This window comes from Typopeltis vanoorti, chromosome 2 (genome assembly GCF_054136105.1).
Source record: "Typopeltis vanoorti isolate ZY-2024b chromosome 2, IOZ_Tvanoo_1.0, whole genome shotgun sequence".
Classification (NCBI taxonomy): Eukaryota; Metazoa; Arthropoda; class Arachnida; order Uropygi; family Thelyphonidae; genus Typopeltis; species Typopeltis vanoorti.
In genome coordinates this window covers 133,759,257-133,776,458 of record NC_143550.1, presented here as the reverse complement: position 1 = coordinate 133,776,458, position 17,202 = coordinate 133,759,257, and the positions used below count along the sequence as shown (strand labels likewise).

Below are 17,202 nucleotides of genomic sequence, written 5' to 3'. Positions count from 1 at the left end.
TCCTACTGTTGGATTCTGATTATGTAGAAATTAGAATAAATGTTATTTGATTCAGAATCCAACATGATTTTCCATCACAAGAACTACATTTGTAAATATTATTTAATGTAAATAACATAAATTATAATTTGATATCATATAACTACCTTAATTATACCAAATATTTAATTGTTTAATCAAAGGAATGTGTTAATGATGATAATAAGATTCTGTATTAAGCATTATTAAGCTGTTTTATTTATTGTTGTGTCAATAGTATAAGAACTTATATTTGTAATTTAACTATGCATTTATTGAAAAGCAAATATTCTAATTATTCCTGTTTTGTGAAAGCTTAATGTTATGTAATAACTCAATGTAGTAGTATAGCCTAATGTAACATTTGCGAGAATGTTTACGTTTATCGGTTGTCATGGAGACGCGTGACATAAACGAGCACAAGTGGAACGGAGCGTGGACAAAATAGTGAGGAGAAAATGTATATGAAGTAAGAGAGTCGGAACGGAATTTTGGAAGTAAAAGGTAGCAAGGGGATAAACTAGAGAAGTAGAAGTAAATAAAAGGTTCTTAAGGGTAGGAGTTAAGTGGATAATTTTTATAAGTGAGCAAGGACGAAACGAATTTTATAGTTAGCTGAAAGTGTAATCAGCAGTAATAATAAAAAGGAAATTAATGCTACAATCGGATAAAATAAAAAGCTGGACGTTTAAGGAAGAATTCTGAATGAACCCGGCTATTCTAGAATTGTGGATTATTTCCGATTTGCCCTAAAAAGAACCTCACAGCATTTCAATTAGTTTATGAGTGGTAACGACGATAGTTGAAGTACCCTGTAATTGAAGTCTAGAATTCTGAAGTGCGTTTGATAGTCCTTTAAGTATAACTGTGGATAAGTCTTGTTGATGTGTTTTTTTTTTAAGTAAGATAAATAAATTCCAAAAGTTTGCTCACAACATAAATGATGTACTAGGAACCATTTCCGGTAAGGTTTATCATAGTGTATTATTTCAATGCTTGAAGAATTGTGTGTTAATTACGCTATGCTTAACGCTACTTTAACTGTGGAAACTCTTCGTGAATGAGAGTTGGAGATAAGAATTGTTTGAAAGATATTTTCAGCTAGTTGTGCCTGTGATATTTTGAACTTATAGCATGACAGAGAATTGTGTGAAAACTGACTAGATTGGATGTTCTGTTTATATAATTAAGTGTAGAAACTTTGTAACCCAGAAGCTGAGAAAGTACATGTGAAGACTTGGAAGATTGTGCTATTGTGATTATCTAATCTTAATGTTTGACTTGTTTCTAGAATAAGGAAATTAGAAGTAATATTTATGTATGTGTTATATGACCTATATTAAATGTTTCATTTATTAATCTAACTATTGTATTTGCCTGAATTTCTTTTTACTGCACCGTTCACAAAAATTCGAATCTAGCGGGAATCAAAAAGAAAATATATACTTTGGCCTGATTGAATGAAAGACTGCTAACTAACTTTGAATTGATCCTACTATTTCATATAGACTTATCTAAGGATAGAGTGGCGCAGTATAACAGAAATTTCTCTACCCTTGGATTAGTGAACAATTTACAATTAGTTGTGTTTTATTTTATGAAAGTGTCTTGTAACAAGATAGCGGATTCGAACACAACATGAAAATAGAACGTCACGACACTACTATACCAGCTTTGTTGATTCTATTGTCTATTTCCATATTTAATTTACCATCTTCACTAAAAAATTGTGCCTAAGTAGCTGAAATGTTTTACTTGTTCCACAGGTTCTCCGTTCACAACACAGTTGATATTTTCAATAATCCTATCTATTTTCATTGTCTTTGTCTTTTTATTGCTGACCTTCATACCATATCTATTACAAGAGTTATTCAATTTAGTCAGGGAATCTTGCAGACTTGTAGCAGATTTATTTAGAAGTATAACATCATCCGCATAAAGCAAAGAGCTGAAATTAACAATTCCAATTTTGATATCAGGTTTAATACCACTTTCCTTCATAATGTGATCCATATAGATAATGAATAAGAGAGGGGATAATGTACATTCTTGTCTGAAACCAGATTTAACATTAAACCATCTTCCTGTACTTCCTTCAGCTCGAAATGCTGACTTACAACTCAAATAAAGACTGTGTTGCTTGATATAATGCCCCACTGATACCACACAACTGTAGCGTTTCTAATAGCTTCTCTTTTGGCATCCTGTCATATGCCTTTTCCAGATCTACAAAACTTAAATACAGATCTTTGTTATATTCCCATGATTCCTCAACTATCTGTCGTAAAGTGAAAATCTGATCCTGACAGTCTCTATTTGGCCGGAATCCAACTTGTTCTTCACCAAGCTTCTCTTCCACAATCCTTCTCAACCGCTTCTCAACACTCAGTAATGAAATGCCTCTGTAATTCTCACATTCAGTTTCATTTCGCTTTTTATAAGTGGGTACTATGAGAGCTCTACTCCAATCATCGGGAATTCGTCCCTCTGTCCAGGCCCTATCTGAACTATCCAGCCCAGCCACTGTTAGACTTTTAAACTTCCATATTTGAGCAATTCCGGTTGAATATCATCTATTCCACCTGCCTTTCCACATTTTAGACTTTTGATGGCTTTTTCTATTTCAAGTATGGAAATGTATTCATGATTGCATGTCTAGTCAGTGTTTTTATCATTGTGCTGTCATCACTGCTAGTTTCATTTAGCAATTTTTCAAAGTAATTACTCTACACTTCAAGGATATCTTTTTCTCCCGTTTTCATATCACCTTTCATCTCTAATTCCTTTTACAGCACTCTTTCTTCCATTTTTGAGCTTCTTCAACAACCTCCAGAATATTTTGCCACCTTCTTGATATTTATTTTCTATGTTCTTACCAAAGTCTTCCCATGATTTTTGTTTAGCTAGTTTTACACATTGTTTAGCTTTCTTACATTTGTCTCTGTATTCTCTAAGAGCACAAGCTGATTTATTTTCAAGGAACTTTTGATATGCTTTCTTCTTTTCTTTCACTGCCTCTTTAACTTCCTGTGTCCACCATGGAGTTCTGATTTTTCTATCCTTGCAGACAACCTCTCCACATGCCTCTCTGGCTTAATCAATCAATGTTTTCTTCAGAGCTTGCCCCTGAATCTCCAAGGTTTGATTCCTGTTCTCAAACTCTTTCATTTTTTCTTGAATAACGTTTGTATGTTTCAGTCTACAGTTCACATCCGAAAGCTGCTCAACCTTTATTTGCTTTAAAACTTTCTTACATGTTCTTCTTTTCGATATGAAATTCAATTTTATCCTGCTCAAGATTAAATAGTGATCACTTCCAATTTCAAATCCTCTGTGTACTCTAGTATCCTGTACCAGAAAGAAAACATCATAATCAACAATAACATAGTCAATGAGATTTTTCTTATTCCTTTCCTCTTCTCTCCATGTGAATTTATGCACATTTTTATATTGGAACATGTCCTGAGCAGAAATCCAACAAGTGTTTGCCATTATTATTAGCTATGCCTCTTTTCTCCAAATTTTCCAATATATTTTTGTATGTCTGACAATCATTTCCTACTCTGCTATTTAGAACCCCAACAAGGATCAACTTTTCCTTTTCATTGTGTCAGTTGCTTTCTGTAAAGCATCAAAAAATTCCTCCACTTCTACCTTAGTAGAACCTTCTGTGGGACCATAGGCACAAATAAGTCTCATTGTCCAGTTCCCCATTCTGTTATTTGCCCACATCACTCTACTTGAGACTGCCTGCCATTCAAGAAGATTAGCCTCATATTTAGTGTTGAATACTATGGCTACTTCTTTTCCTTGATTGTCATTGCCTGAATATAATATTTTGTATTTATTGCTCAGAAAGATCTCACCAGTTTTTGCCTTTTTTTTTTTTTTTGTTTCAGTTACCCCTATTATATTGATCTGGTATTTATACATATCTTCAGCTAGTTCCATTTCTTTGCCATTCAGGCTTCTTATGATGATAGTACCAATCTTGAACTCTGGTGGTATTGAGTTGGGGTGTGTTTTAGGGTTTTTTCCAGTAGTAGACTTTTCGCTGTTTGCCCTGGTTATCTGGTGACAACAACGGGGGCCCTTGTTTAATCGGCCGACATGCCATCTGGCATGAAATTCTGTCATGTTGTACAATCATTTAATATTGTGGTTTAAGCCAATGAGAAGACAATTTGGTCAGCTGAATTCCAAATTGCCAGCCCATCCTCGTTTGTTCAATATCCATGGAGATACCTAACAGGGTGCACCATGAGAAGGTGAGGACTGGACATTAGGTCAGAAGCCCTGGTTGGTTCTCCACATTCCTTTGAAGGCTATGTGGAGGTCTCCTCTCAGTTATATAGCTTTGACCCTTATGTACTCCATAATATTATAATTGAGTCAATATTTTCTTCTCATCTACCTTCTATTTTTATGCAGCTGATCTCTAAAAATACAATTTCAATATGTTTTAACAATTATTAGTTATACTTTATACTTATACATTATATGATCATACTTTAACATATCTATAAATGAAATCCTATTATATATATATATATATATCAGAAAATTGCTTTTAACATTTACACAGCTGCTTAATTTAGATAGATACTTATTTCTTACAACTTACCACATAGACCCCCTTCATCAGATCCATCAGTGCAATCAAAAATTTTGTTGCAGAAATGACTGATATGAATGCAACGGGTTCCATTGTCACATGTACGATTAGGAAGAAGACATGGTGGTGGAGTTGGATCTGCTTCCAAAAAACATTATATATCTTCATGAGATTAATACTTTAGTAAATTCACATGTAAAATGATAAAGAAGTAACAAGCAGAAGAACACTAAAAATAACCATATTTTCAATTATTTAAGCAGAATTTCTTAAAATTTGGCTAATTTGTTCTGTAAAATAGCTATATTGTAAATAGTTCTTTAAAATGTTTTTGTGACTTTATGTGAGTGCCATCAGCCTGGTTGGCCAAGTGGTTAGTGTATCTGCTCTCCAGTCAAGAGGATGCATGTTCGAATCACACCTAGGCATGAATGTTTGTGATTGTCTTCCATCTTGATTCATTCATATAAGTGAATAAACACTCTTCCAAGATGGAGTGGATTACCATTGGAGAAGTAGACTCAACCCTCCCACAATAGGAGAGGCCTTTACCCCAACAGTGGGGAAAAGTTATAGAGTGCGGGGGGGGGGGGGGGGTAAATCTACAGTATAACAGTACCATGCATTGGCTGAGAATACTGTTTTTCCTATTTTTATTAATTTTACACATGTTTTTGTACTTTTATTTCTTTTTTTTTTTTTACATATTTCAGAAACTGTGCTCTAGAGACCAAGAAAGGAACCTTTCTGAACCACTTTATGCTTTCAATAAGTGAGGCAGTGGTCTCACACCTGTTAATAAAATTCATCCTTCACATAAAGACAATCCAACAAACATCATGGATGTTTGTGGATTGTCTGTGGATTAGCTTTGTTAACCAGAGTCTGTGATCTACATGCTTCCAATCTCTCCTCATAATCTAAATCCCATAATCCCAATGTAATCTTTGTAACTCTTCTTTGCACCCTTTCCACAGCTTCTTTATCCCCTTGGAATCCAGGAGACCAAATCCGCACACAATAACCCAGATGTGGTCTTATCAAAGCCTAATAAAGAGGCAAAATGACTTCCTTATTCTTACATGTCAAGGTTTGCTTCAATATCACAATTATTCTCTGAATTATTTGCAATTTTTGCTATGTGATCTTAGAACTTCAAACTCCTATCCACCGGTAGGATAAGATCCCTTGCCTACTCCGTTTCTTGTAGCAAAACCCTGCTAACATAGTATGCTGCTAGAAATCGCATCACGCAAAAGCGCGCAACTTATACTTACTAACATTAAACTGATAACCATTTTTGTTTGACCAAATTTTTAGCCTATTAAAATCATTCTGTAAGTGCTAGATATCTAATAGCATCCCTGATTGCCTTGCCTATCTTTGCATCATCAGCAATTGCATATTTCCTGTTAGACCTTCCTAATGTCATTAATGTACAGATTGAACAACAATGACCCAAGGACTGAACCATAAGATACACCTTAAATCTAGCATATTCACCCACCATATACCAATTTTTGATAATTGTCTGTCAACCATCCACTTATCCAAGTCAAGAGTTTATATTCCAACTCCAGCATTCTCCAGTTTATGCAACAGCCTTTCATGTGGTATCCTATCAAATCCCTTAGCAAAATCCAACATTATCATAGTGTATCCATTCCCTTTATCCAACACAGCCATAATATTGTTATAAAATGTGAGCAAATTGCTGAAACAGGACCTTCTTTTAGTAAATCCATGCTGTTTTTAGCAGAATATAGCTTGTTTGTTTACCCATTTCTATGAGTTCTTATCAACTTCCCTAAAATCTTTCGCACCATACCAGAAATACTGATAGGTCAGTAGTTAGATACATAATTTTTGCACTACTCTTCTACAATGGAACTATCGTTCCTTCCATTCTAGTAATACCATTCTTGAGCTAAGACTCAAGTTATACAAACATGTGAAAGGCCTAGCCAATTTGGCTAAACACTTGCTTAGCATGCATGCTGATACTCCTTCTGTTCCCTATTGCCAAATTCTTATCCAGGTTATGAAACCGCTCTTCAACCTCATTCTCATGGACCTCTAACTCTTCATCCAATGTTGTTGATATATCTTAGCACAGTGAGTACTCATTAATTGAACAACCTCATTAACTTCTGACATTAGAGTACTATCTGCATTCGGTAAAGTTATTCTTCCACATTCATTCTTTCTTTCTTTTGCTTGTGGCATAATGATAAAAATTTTTTGGATCGCCTTTAGGAATTTATCTTAACGCACAATACGTGTTACTTTTCTAGCCTGTGCTTTATATAATTCATAACTCCCCTCATTCTTATTCTCATGATATTCTTTCCATCATCTTCTTCTTGTGAATCTCTTTCTTAATAAGGTTGCACATCCATTGCACTCCCACCCTATTGATTCTTCGAACTCTAGGTATACATTCACCTCATTTAAGCACTTTTTCAATTGCTGACATTTTCTCATTCAGTAAAGATACTATTCTCCTAAGTTGATCATAACTTCCAGCTTTGTAGTTTAGCATGTAACTTGTTCTAACTGGAACATCAATATAATTAGATACTTCCCAAGAAAGCACAGCATCATGATAGCAGTCACCAACTGGTGGTAAAATAGTCATATTCTTAACAGAGACCTCTTCTTATGCTATGAACAAATCTAACACTCTTTAACCTTGAGTTTCCTTTTTAACATGCTGCTTGAGAAAGTTGTCTGGTAACAAATAAATCAATTCCTCTTCATTCTTATCAAAATTTGGATAATTAAAATTATCCATAATGAATCACTCTTTTAGCATCCATAAGGCTAAATTGGCAATGTATTCATCATCCTCTTACAACTGACTCGCCAAGTCTGTAGCAATGCAACACCCCACCATATATTTCATTCCTTTAACCTCCACTTCATTCAGTGGAGGTTAAAGACCTCAAACAGTGAGTTCAAACTCACTGTTTGAGGTGGTGGCCTCAAACAGTGAGTTTGAGGCCACCACCAGGTGGGCTCAAACTCACTGCTGCATAGGACATTATTACCATCATTGTTTTCTTGTGTTTCTACCCTAAATGAACTTCATTTGTCTAATATCACTAATAGTAGTACTCAACCTCCTCTCCTATCTCTTCTGTCATTCCTAAAAATAGTATATCCACTCGATCCTAGTTATCATATCTGATTCTGATAGCAAAGTTTCACTAATGCCAACAATCTTAAGCCACAACATGTTCAATAAAGCAACGAACTCAATCCCTTTGTTTCTGATACTCCTGGCATTTGTACATAGACATAAGAAATTACCACCTGGCCTAATCTTATAATTAGATATGCAAGCTATTTGGCCTTGTTGTAGAACTTTCTCTTTTCCCTCCCCAGACATACTCAAAAGGTCCAAAACCCAAAGGGTATATTTCCATCCCTTTGCCAGATGCACAACCATGTTCAAAGCCATTCATATCTTAATTGCATCTGCATACCATAGATGAACTTTCTCACAACCTACATGCCTGCACAAGAGTAACTATTGAAACCAGCTGAAGAATCTTAGGAAAAAATTTCCTGTTTTCAGAGACTAGAATTTAACTTATAATAGGATATTATTATTATTACCCCAAGACCTCATGGAGTCAAAGACTAATCTGGGAGGTCCTTTTATCTCACACACACACAGCTCATCATACCGTGTCTTAAACACACTCAAACTCCTTGCAGGCACCACACTCTCAGGCAAGGCATTCCAATCATTTACAACACTACAAGAAAAAAACCTGCTTCTCACTCCCCTACTCACACCCCCTTTAGTTTCCAGGAATGACCTCTGGTTCTCCCACGATCTCCACTATTTTATGTAGAACTTCTCCAGCATTGATCCCATAACAACCCCTAACTTGTAGGTCTCTATCATATCCCCCCCCTCTTCCTCCAGACTCTGCAAATTACATCTTCTCAATCTTTCCTCATACTCGACATTCCAGAGGTTAGAAACTACCTTAGTCAGTTACCTTTGGACCCTTTCCAACATCTCTCCATCCTTCTGAAAACCAGGTGACCAAATCTCAGCACAATAGTCCATGTGTGGCCTAATCTACATTGTTCAATTCCTTAAGTGATTTAGTAAATTAAATAGCAACAGTCCATGTACAAATGTAAGGATATGATAGAGCAATAACATAACTCTTCCTTTTAAATTCTATCATCTCCATACTAGAAGAGCCCTAGTTACTCATCCTTTTAATTGTCTTACTTTACTTACTAAATCACTTTAAGCCTGTCTACGAGAATTACCTTTTAATTGTCACACAGCTAAATAACTTTTAGAGATTTCCTTGGCTTGGATAATTTCCTCTTGCACTCTGGTTTTGCTTTCTTTACTATGCTGTTCACCCTTTATGACTGAGATTTATAGCTCATGAACTTGCTGATCACTAATGTTGGTATATTACCTTCACAGCATTTTCTTCTAACTGCTCTTGCTTAATGATGAATACTCATCCACTGAAATGTCAACCAAATCCTATATGCAGCCTGGTACTACTTCCCTCTAACACCCCTTGACTGTTTCACATGAAATGCTAACATTATTCATCATTTCATTGTGGATTCTTATGTCATGATACTCCTCTAAGCTATCAGTTAAATATGTTATAATCATCAGTTGTGTAATTCCGTATATAATGCTTCTACCTTCCAGGGCAATACTGCATAATTACTCAAAATATGTCATTAATCATGACAAGAAATAATACTAACTGAATATTAACTGAAGAATTTTCCCCTACAAACTAAACCAACTGTTTTTTGAACAAACTTTCTTATTTTACTTAGGATTTTATTCTTAACAGAGGGCAGCACAAGTACTAAAAGGATACCGTGGCATCTTGTAAAGAAAATGTTATTCATATATTATGTCAGAAATAGTGCATGTTCTATGGTCAGTTTTTTTAGATGCATGGTTAAAAGCTCAAAAAAGAGAAGGAAATCCTTCTTGCCTGTGCCAAAGTGACTAACTTGGTTACTAGATGAAGAACCCTAAAAAAAACATTCTTCTAGTTGGTGACTAGAATGGTTTCTCTGCAGTCTAGTGCTCCTATGGAAGCAAACATCACTTCCACTACACAGGCATCATTTTTTAAAGTATTTTTTTTTTTACAAAAGTCAAGCTAAAACTTTGCAAAAAATTGTGGAAAACCTTCAGAAATGGAGCAAAGCATACTGTAAAAGGAATTACCAATCACAAATAGGCACAAAAATGTAGATAAGGGTATTATGTGTAGCTGGAATAATTACTTCAAAAGTGATTAATAGCCATTGAAAATTTTTTTTTTAAAGCTGGAGTAGATGACATTGCTCAAATATGGAGCTAAAACAAAATTAAAGAGTGATTATGCACAAAGGTTATGATTCAGAAAACCAGATCAGAGGGTTGTATTCCAGATGAAAGATTCTAATGTTTATCCACCTATAAAAAAAAAAAAAAGGAACAAAAACAATGTGAAAATTACAGAATACTGATAAATTTCCCTACTTAGTTGCAGATAAAATTTATTCAAGCAAATATATGAGAAGAGCCCAAACAATTATAGGAAAAAAACTGCAAAAGAGCAAACTGGGCCCAGACTAAACAGGGAATCAGTGTTTTGTTATTTATTTCTATTTCTAATAAAAAAAAAAAAAAAAAATGACAGTCAAGAAATCGAAAGAATATAATCAGGATCAGTAAATTTAAGATGAGCAAATCTGAAAAAGGCATATTATAAGTCAGTAATAGGAAAAATAGGATATAATAGGATCAAATGATGGGAAAAACCAAAAACATGATTGATATGATTATGATTAAAAGAAATGGATAACATCAGTACAGCAATGTCGAACTTTTCAAGGAGCGGATATAGACTCGGACCATAGTTTAGTGATTGCAAACATCAAGATGAAATTGAAAAAGAAATATAAACCCCAACATCAGAATAGAAGAGATGCAGCACGAATAAGTGAAGCAGAAATAGGAAGAAGGTACAGAACAGTGTTAGCAGAGAAACTTAAAAGTGTGGAGAAAGAAAAAAACTCGAGTTTAAGAGTGAAAAGAGTAATGAAGGCGATAGAAGATGCAGTTGAAGAAACAGTACCAGAAGAAGAGAAGATCAAGAAGAAATGGATTACACAAGAAACACTGAAGTTAGTACAGAAGAAAAAAATGTTGAAGATAAGAAGGGATACATCAGAACAAATAGAAGAGCAATATAGAAGAAAGTGTAATGAGGTGAAAAAAGCAGTCAGAATGGATAAAATGAAATGGTTAGAAGCCCAATGCAACAATATAGAACAGCACTATGGAGAGCATAAAACAAGGGAGGTATACAAAATGATCAGAACCATTAATAGAAAGTGGCAACCAAAACAGACCACAATTAAAGATGAAAAGGGCAAAGTATTGATGAATAAAGAAAAAATTGTACAGCGGTGGACAAGATACTGTAGTGAGTTATATGAAGAAAAACTAGATTCAGATAGCATTGGGAAACTCACTGAAGAAGTGAAGCAGATATCACCACCAGGTAATGAGGATGATATGGACATTTTAAGAGGAGAGGTAGAAAAAGCAATAGGATGGCTAAAACACAACAAGAGTCCTGGTAACGATAACATTACTGGAGAAATGATTAAATATGGTGGTGAAAGTATGGTTACAGAAATGCACCAACTATGCAATATGGTATGGAAAGAAGGGAAAATGCCAGAGGAGTGGGTGAAATCAATATTAGTAACATTATACAAGAAAGGAAATAACTAGAATGTAAAAATTATAGAACAATTGCCTTGATAAGTCACCTTGGTAAAGTGATGATGATCATATTGACAGAAAGATTGAGACCACAATTGGAAGCATACCTTGCAGACGAGCAAGCAGGATTTAGGAAGGATAGAACTACAATTCAACAGATTTTGACAATGAGGTTAATAGCAGAGAAAGCTAGGAGAAAAAACAAAAACATATATACTTGCTTTGTTGACTTTCAGAAAGCATTTGACAATATTGACCAGAAAGTGACATTAGCAGTTCTGGAATCCTATGGAATTGATAAAAAACTAATAGCTATATTAAAAGATGTTTACCAGAATGCAGTTGCAGCAGTTAGAATAGGTGATGATTTGGGGAAATGGTTTAAAACAAGCAGAGGTACTAGACAGGGAGACCCAATATCACCAAGCATTTTCATCGCACATTTAGAAAGAGCAATGGATAAAATGAAAGAAGATGCCAAAGGAATATCTGTACACAGAATGAGAATTAACAATCTGAGATTTGCAGATGACATTGTTATTATTGAAGACGACAAAAGAGAACTACAAAAAACATTGAAACTGTTAAATGAGGAAGGGAAGAGATTTGGACTTGTTATGAACTTGGAAAAAACAAAGACAATGGTATTTGGTGAGAAGAACATGAAACAAAAGATACAAGTGGATGGAACTGATATAGAAAATGTAGAACAATTCACATATTTGGGAAGTAAACTGACATATGACTTGGACTGTAAAAAAGAAATAAAGATCAGGATTGCAAAGGGAAGAACAAATCTGAAGGCCATGGATAACATCTGGAAAAGAAAAGTGATCAGTCTGCAAACAAAACTAAGAGTATTGGAAACATGCATCTTCAGCGGTGTACTGTACGGATCTGAAACATGGGTAATAAATAAGGAATCAAGAAAAAGAATTTTGTCATTTGAAAGAACTTGTTACAGGAAGATTCTAAGAATAGGATGGGTACAGAAAATCACCAATGAAGAGCTCTATCAGAAGATACAACCAAAACAGAATCTAATGCAGAAGATTATAAAACGGAAGCCGCAATTATTTGGACACATCTGTAGAATGAGTGAGGGCCGTAAGATAAAGACATTTATGTTTGGTATTTTGGATGGTTTAAACAGAAGAGGTAGACCATACAGAGAATGGATAGATGATATAAAAGACTGGTGTGGAATGGGTGTACAAAAACTGCGACACTGTGCACTGGACAAAGAAAAGTGAAAGAAGATAGTGAAACAGGCATCAACATGGCAGTGAGCCCATGATTTGTGATGATGATGATGAATAGGAAAAAGTCCTTCAATATGCTATAAATATATGGTGCAAATGAAACATGATACAGAACAATATGAATTGCTATGCTCGTGTTGTAAGTTAGCAGTTAGAATTCAAGGAAATAGTAAAATGGTTGGATGTAAGACAGGATGCACACTTTTTCCACTACTATTTGTCAATGACATGAATCACATTATGAAGAAAAGTGGAATTAGCATCAACACTAGATATGAAACTCAGTCCATTACTTCATGCCAATGTCATATTCCTCATAAATTCTATGCAAGTTATTCTTCAGAATTCTTTAAATTAATTGGATTTGTACTATAATAAATTTGGTAAGAAAATCCAAATAAGAAGACAAAACCTATGAAAGCATGTACATGAAAAACAGAACTGCATCAACCATGCACAACCTATGGGCAAATAGGCCTGGTTGGCCTACTAACAGTTAGCATATCCACTCTCCAACCATGCAGGTTCAAATCCTGTTGTGAGCATGGTTGTCTGTGAGTGACTTTAGGTGGGAGACTCTTTGACCTTGAGCTCCTTCTGTTGCATGCTGCTTGAGAAAGCTGTCTCACAATAGCTCATAAATTCAGTTTCATTCTTCTTATGAGATTTTACTGCTACCTAATCAATGTGTGGATAATGAAAATCAATCATTTTGATTGCTCTTTTAGAACCTGTCATATTTATGTGAAAAATAAAAATAGCCCACCTACAGTATTAAAGTACTATAAGTTTACAACCTTTCATGGGTGTGAGCCACATAAAAAATACAACCTTTCAGCAACTATTTCAACATAATTTTCAGGAAAGTGGCAAAACAAAGATGAAAATAAATAATAAAATAAGAAAAGCTGAGGTATGGTGAAGAAACATCTGAAAGTCATTTGAAATAAGAAAGAAAAATTTTTTTTAAATAGCAACACTAAACTAGCAGTAAACAAGACAGTTTTTAATCCAATTTTAACTGATAGTTTCTATTCTTCATTTGAGTTATTTTTAACCCATCTTTCAGATCTATCAGTTTCAGATTAAAAACTGTCTTGTGTACTGCTAGTTTAGTGATGCTATTTTTTTTAAAAAAATTTTTTTCTTATTTCAAATGATAATAATAATAATAATGTATGCTTGTAATCCTATACACCCATTAAGGATGTATATCAGACTAAGGGGCTCCGCCCCCTGGCATTTCATTTCATTACTGAGTGTTTCTGACAAGATATGGTGGAAGAGAACCTTGGTGAAGAACAAGCTGGATTCAGGCCAAATAAAGGTGTTAGGATCAGATTTTCACTTTACAACAGATAGTTGAGAAATCATGGGAATATAACAAAGATCTGTATTTAAGTTTTGTAGATCTGGAAAAAGTTATACAGTGTCAGTGGGATATTATATCAAGCAATACTTAGTCTTTATTGGAGTTGTAAGTCAGCAGTTAGAATTGAAGGAAGTACAGGAAGATGATTCAATGTTAAATCTGATGTCAGACAAGGATGTATGTTATCCCCTCTGTTATTCATTATCTATATGGATCACATTATGAAGGAAAGTGGTATTAAACCTGATATCAAAATTGGAATGCAAATGATGTTATACTTCTAAATAAATCCGCTACAAGTCTGCAAGATTCTCTGACTAAATTAAATAACTGTTGTAATAGATATGTTATGAAGGTCAGCATTAAAAAGACAAAGACAATGAAAATAGGCAAAAACATTGAAAATATCAACTGCATTGTGAATGGAGAACTTATAGAACAAGTAAAATATTTCAGTTACATACGCATGATTTTTAGTGAAGATGGTAAATTAAATATGGAAATAGACAACAGAATAAACAAAGCTGGTATGGTAGGAAGTCAACTGAATAAATTTATATGGAATAAGAGAGAAATTAGCGAAAACACTAATTTAGCTGTATACAAGACAGTGTTTAAACCAATTTTAACTTATGGATCTGAGAGTTGGGTTAGAAGTGAAACACTTGACCAAAGACTGGAGACCACAGATATGAGAGTCCTGAGAAAGATTAGGAGCATGAACAGATGGCATCAATGGCAATATCAAATTAAAAAATGAGGATATTAGAAAAGAAGTTGATATTATCAACATCCAGGAATGTGTTAACAGAGCTAATCTCAGGTGGTATGGTCACTTAAACAGAATGGACAAGGAAAGATTAGCAAAACAGGTGTTCTCTGCCAGGTTGCCAGGAAAAAGCCCAAGAGGAAGACCAAGATATAGGTGGATTGATACAGTAAAAAGTTTCTTAGAAGACAGAAATATAAGACCTGATAATATTGGCGTCTTGACATTTAACAGACCGATTTGGAGGAAAATTGTAGAAAAGAAGTTAGTAACGATGTATTTTCATGTAGTACTATCATATCCTGTCCGCCCCCCTTGAGGGTGTATATCAGGAATTTGATGATGATGATGATGATGTAATAAATGCAATCTTCTGTGAAAATGAGGCAGAAATACAAATGAGCAAATGTTCTAATTGTTTAAGTGACCACACATCCTAATCTCAAAATTTATTAAAGTCAGTACAGCTAGTGGGGAATTCTTGCACCATACTATATAATTCAGACACATTTTACCTCACTGCATCCCAGCTAATGGTCAGAGAGGAAAAAAAAAAGTGAAATGCTCTGACACATTTTTGTGTGGATTCTAAATACAGTAGACTCTCGACTATCCGGCCTCCGTACTATCTGGAGCCCGGATTTTATCATGGAGAATTATAATAATACAGTAATTCTCCGTGATAAAATGAGGAATACGTACTGTAATTTACTGTTCCAAGGTGTTGCAAGCGGATGTCTGCTACAATCCTCCCATGTGCCATGTGCATAACACAAGTTGAGACACGCAAAGTGCGGATTTCCCCGCTTCGTCAGTTGTGTATCAGATGTCCACAAGTGCGGAATACGTTTGCCACTGTTCTTGGTTACGTTAGTAAATTGTTGTTTGGTGTGCTTCGTTGTTTTTTTTATTAAAGATTAAGAAATGGGTGATAAACGAAAAAAGGTTGTAGTGACTATGAAGGAGAAACTATGTGCTATAAAGTGACTAGACTCTGTGATAACGGCAAAAACTATTGCTTCGGAGGTAGGAGTCGGGAAAAGTACAGTTGGAGATTGGAAGAAAAATTGAGCAGAAATTGAAAAGTGGTGTGCTGCACAAGCTAGTGGAAGTGGAATGAAAGTAAGAAAAATGATGCTGAAAGGTAAGCATAAAGAAGTTAAGGAAGCTTTATTTTTGTGCCATGAACACTTAAGAGGAAAAGGCTTGCCTGTTACTGGGCCGATATTGACAATGCACCATTGCAATTTAAGCGACAAATACATGTAGGAGAAGATTCAGAATTTAATGCCAGTGATGGATGGTTAGATTGGTGGACAAAACGATTCAGTATTCGCAAGATTACCATAAGTGGGGAGGCTTTATCCGCTGATAAAGAGGCTTAACCTTTGTTCAAAGACTATCTTTTTACATTTATTGTAAAGGAGGGAATTTCTGGGGAGCAGTTGTACAACTGCGATGAGACCGGTTTAAATTATAAGATGCTCCCTACAAAAACGCTTGCATCAAAAAAAGAAGCCGCTATACCAGGATACAAGAAAAGCAAGGAACGAGTCACCATCTTGGCTTGCAGTAATGCAACCGGCAACCACAAGCTTAGGCTTATGTCAATGGAAAAATCAAAGAAACCTAGAGCTTTTAAAAAACTGAAAAATCAGGAATCACTACCCTTATATTACACACATCAAAAGAAAGCATGGATGAATTCAGAAATCTTTAAAACCTGGTTCAAAAATGAATTCGTACTGACTGTAGAAAAACATTTGAAAGACAACAATTTGTCGAGAAAAGCTGTGCTACTTCTTGACAATGCACTTATGCATCCTGCCAATGACAAACAGATGGAGACATCAAAGCTTTATTTTTACCACCCAATGTGACTGCTGTTTGTCAGTCGATGGACCAGGGCATCCTTGAAATGCTAAAGAAAAAGTATCATCAGCATCTTCTCAGTTCGTTGATATCAGCGATTGATAATAATGAAGACTGCATAACTACTCTGAAAAAGATTGACTTGCTAGATGTCATAAAGTGATTGGCCGAAGCATGGGAAGAGATTCGAAACATATCACTTGTAAAGTCTTGGAAAATTCTTTTGGACCATGAAGGTGGACATTTCAACCTTGAACCCATGTGTGAAACCGAAGTGGAAGATGAAAACGATAAACTTGTTTCATTGCTCAAAAATGTACCGAGCTGTGACGATATCAATGCAGAAGACATTACAGAATGGATGTCAAACGACGAAGTTGATGAAATAACTGACAACGATATTGTGGAAATGGTGGCACAGGGGGAAGAAGGAGGAGCAGGAGACATCCTTAGATGACAGGAAAAATCTCATCCCACATTCAGAAGGGTTCAAGATGATTGAGG

General features: G+C 35.0%; 1 protein-coding gene across 1 annotated transcript in view; it reads right to left on the bottom strand.

Moving 5' to 3' along the window:
• The window catches only part of LRP1 (LDL receptor protein 1), a 1,646,373-nt gene that overhangs the window by 1,273,722 nt on the left and 355,449 nt on the right, over positions 1-17,202 (bottom strand). Inside the window, exon 23 of the mRNA XM_090402369.1 lies at positions 4,643-4,774. Coding sequence (XP_090258495.1) covers positions 4,643-4,774 — 132 coding nt within the window. The remainder of the gene's footprint in view (positions 1-4,642; positions 4,775-17,202) is intronic.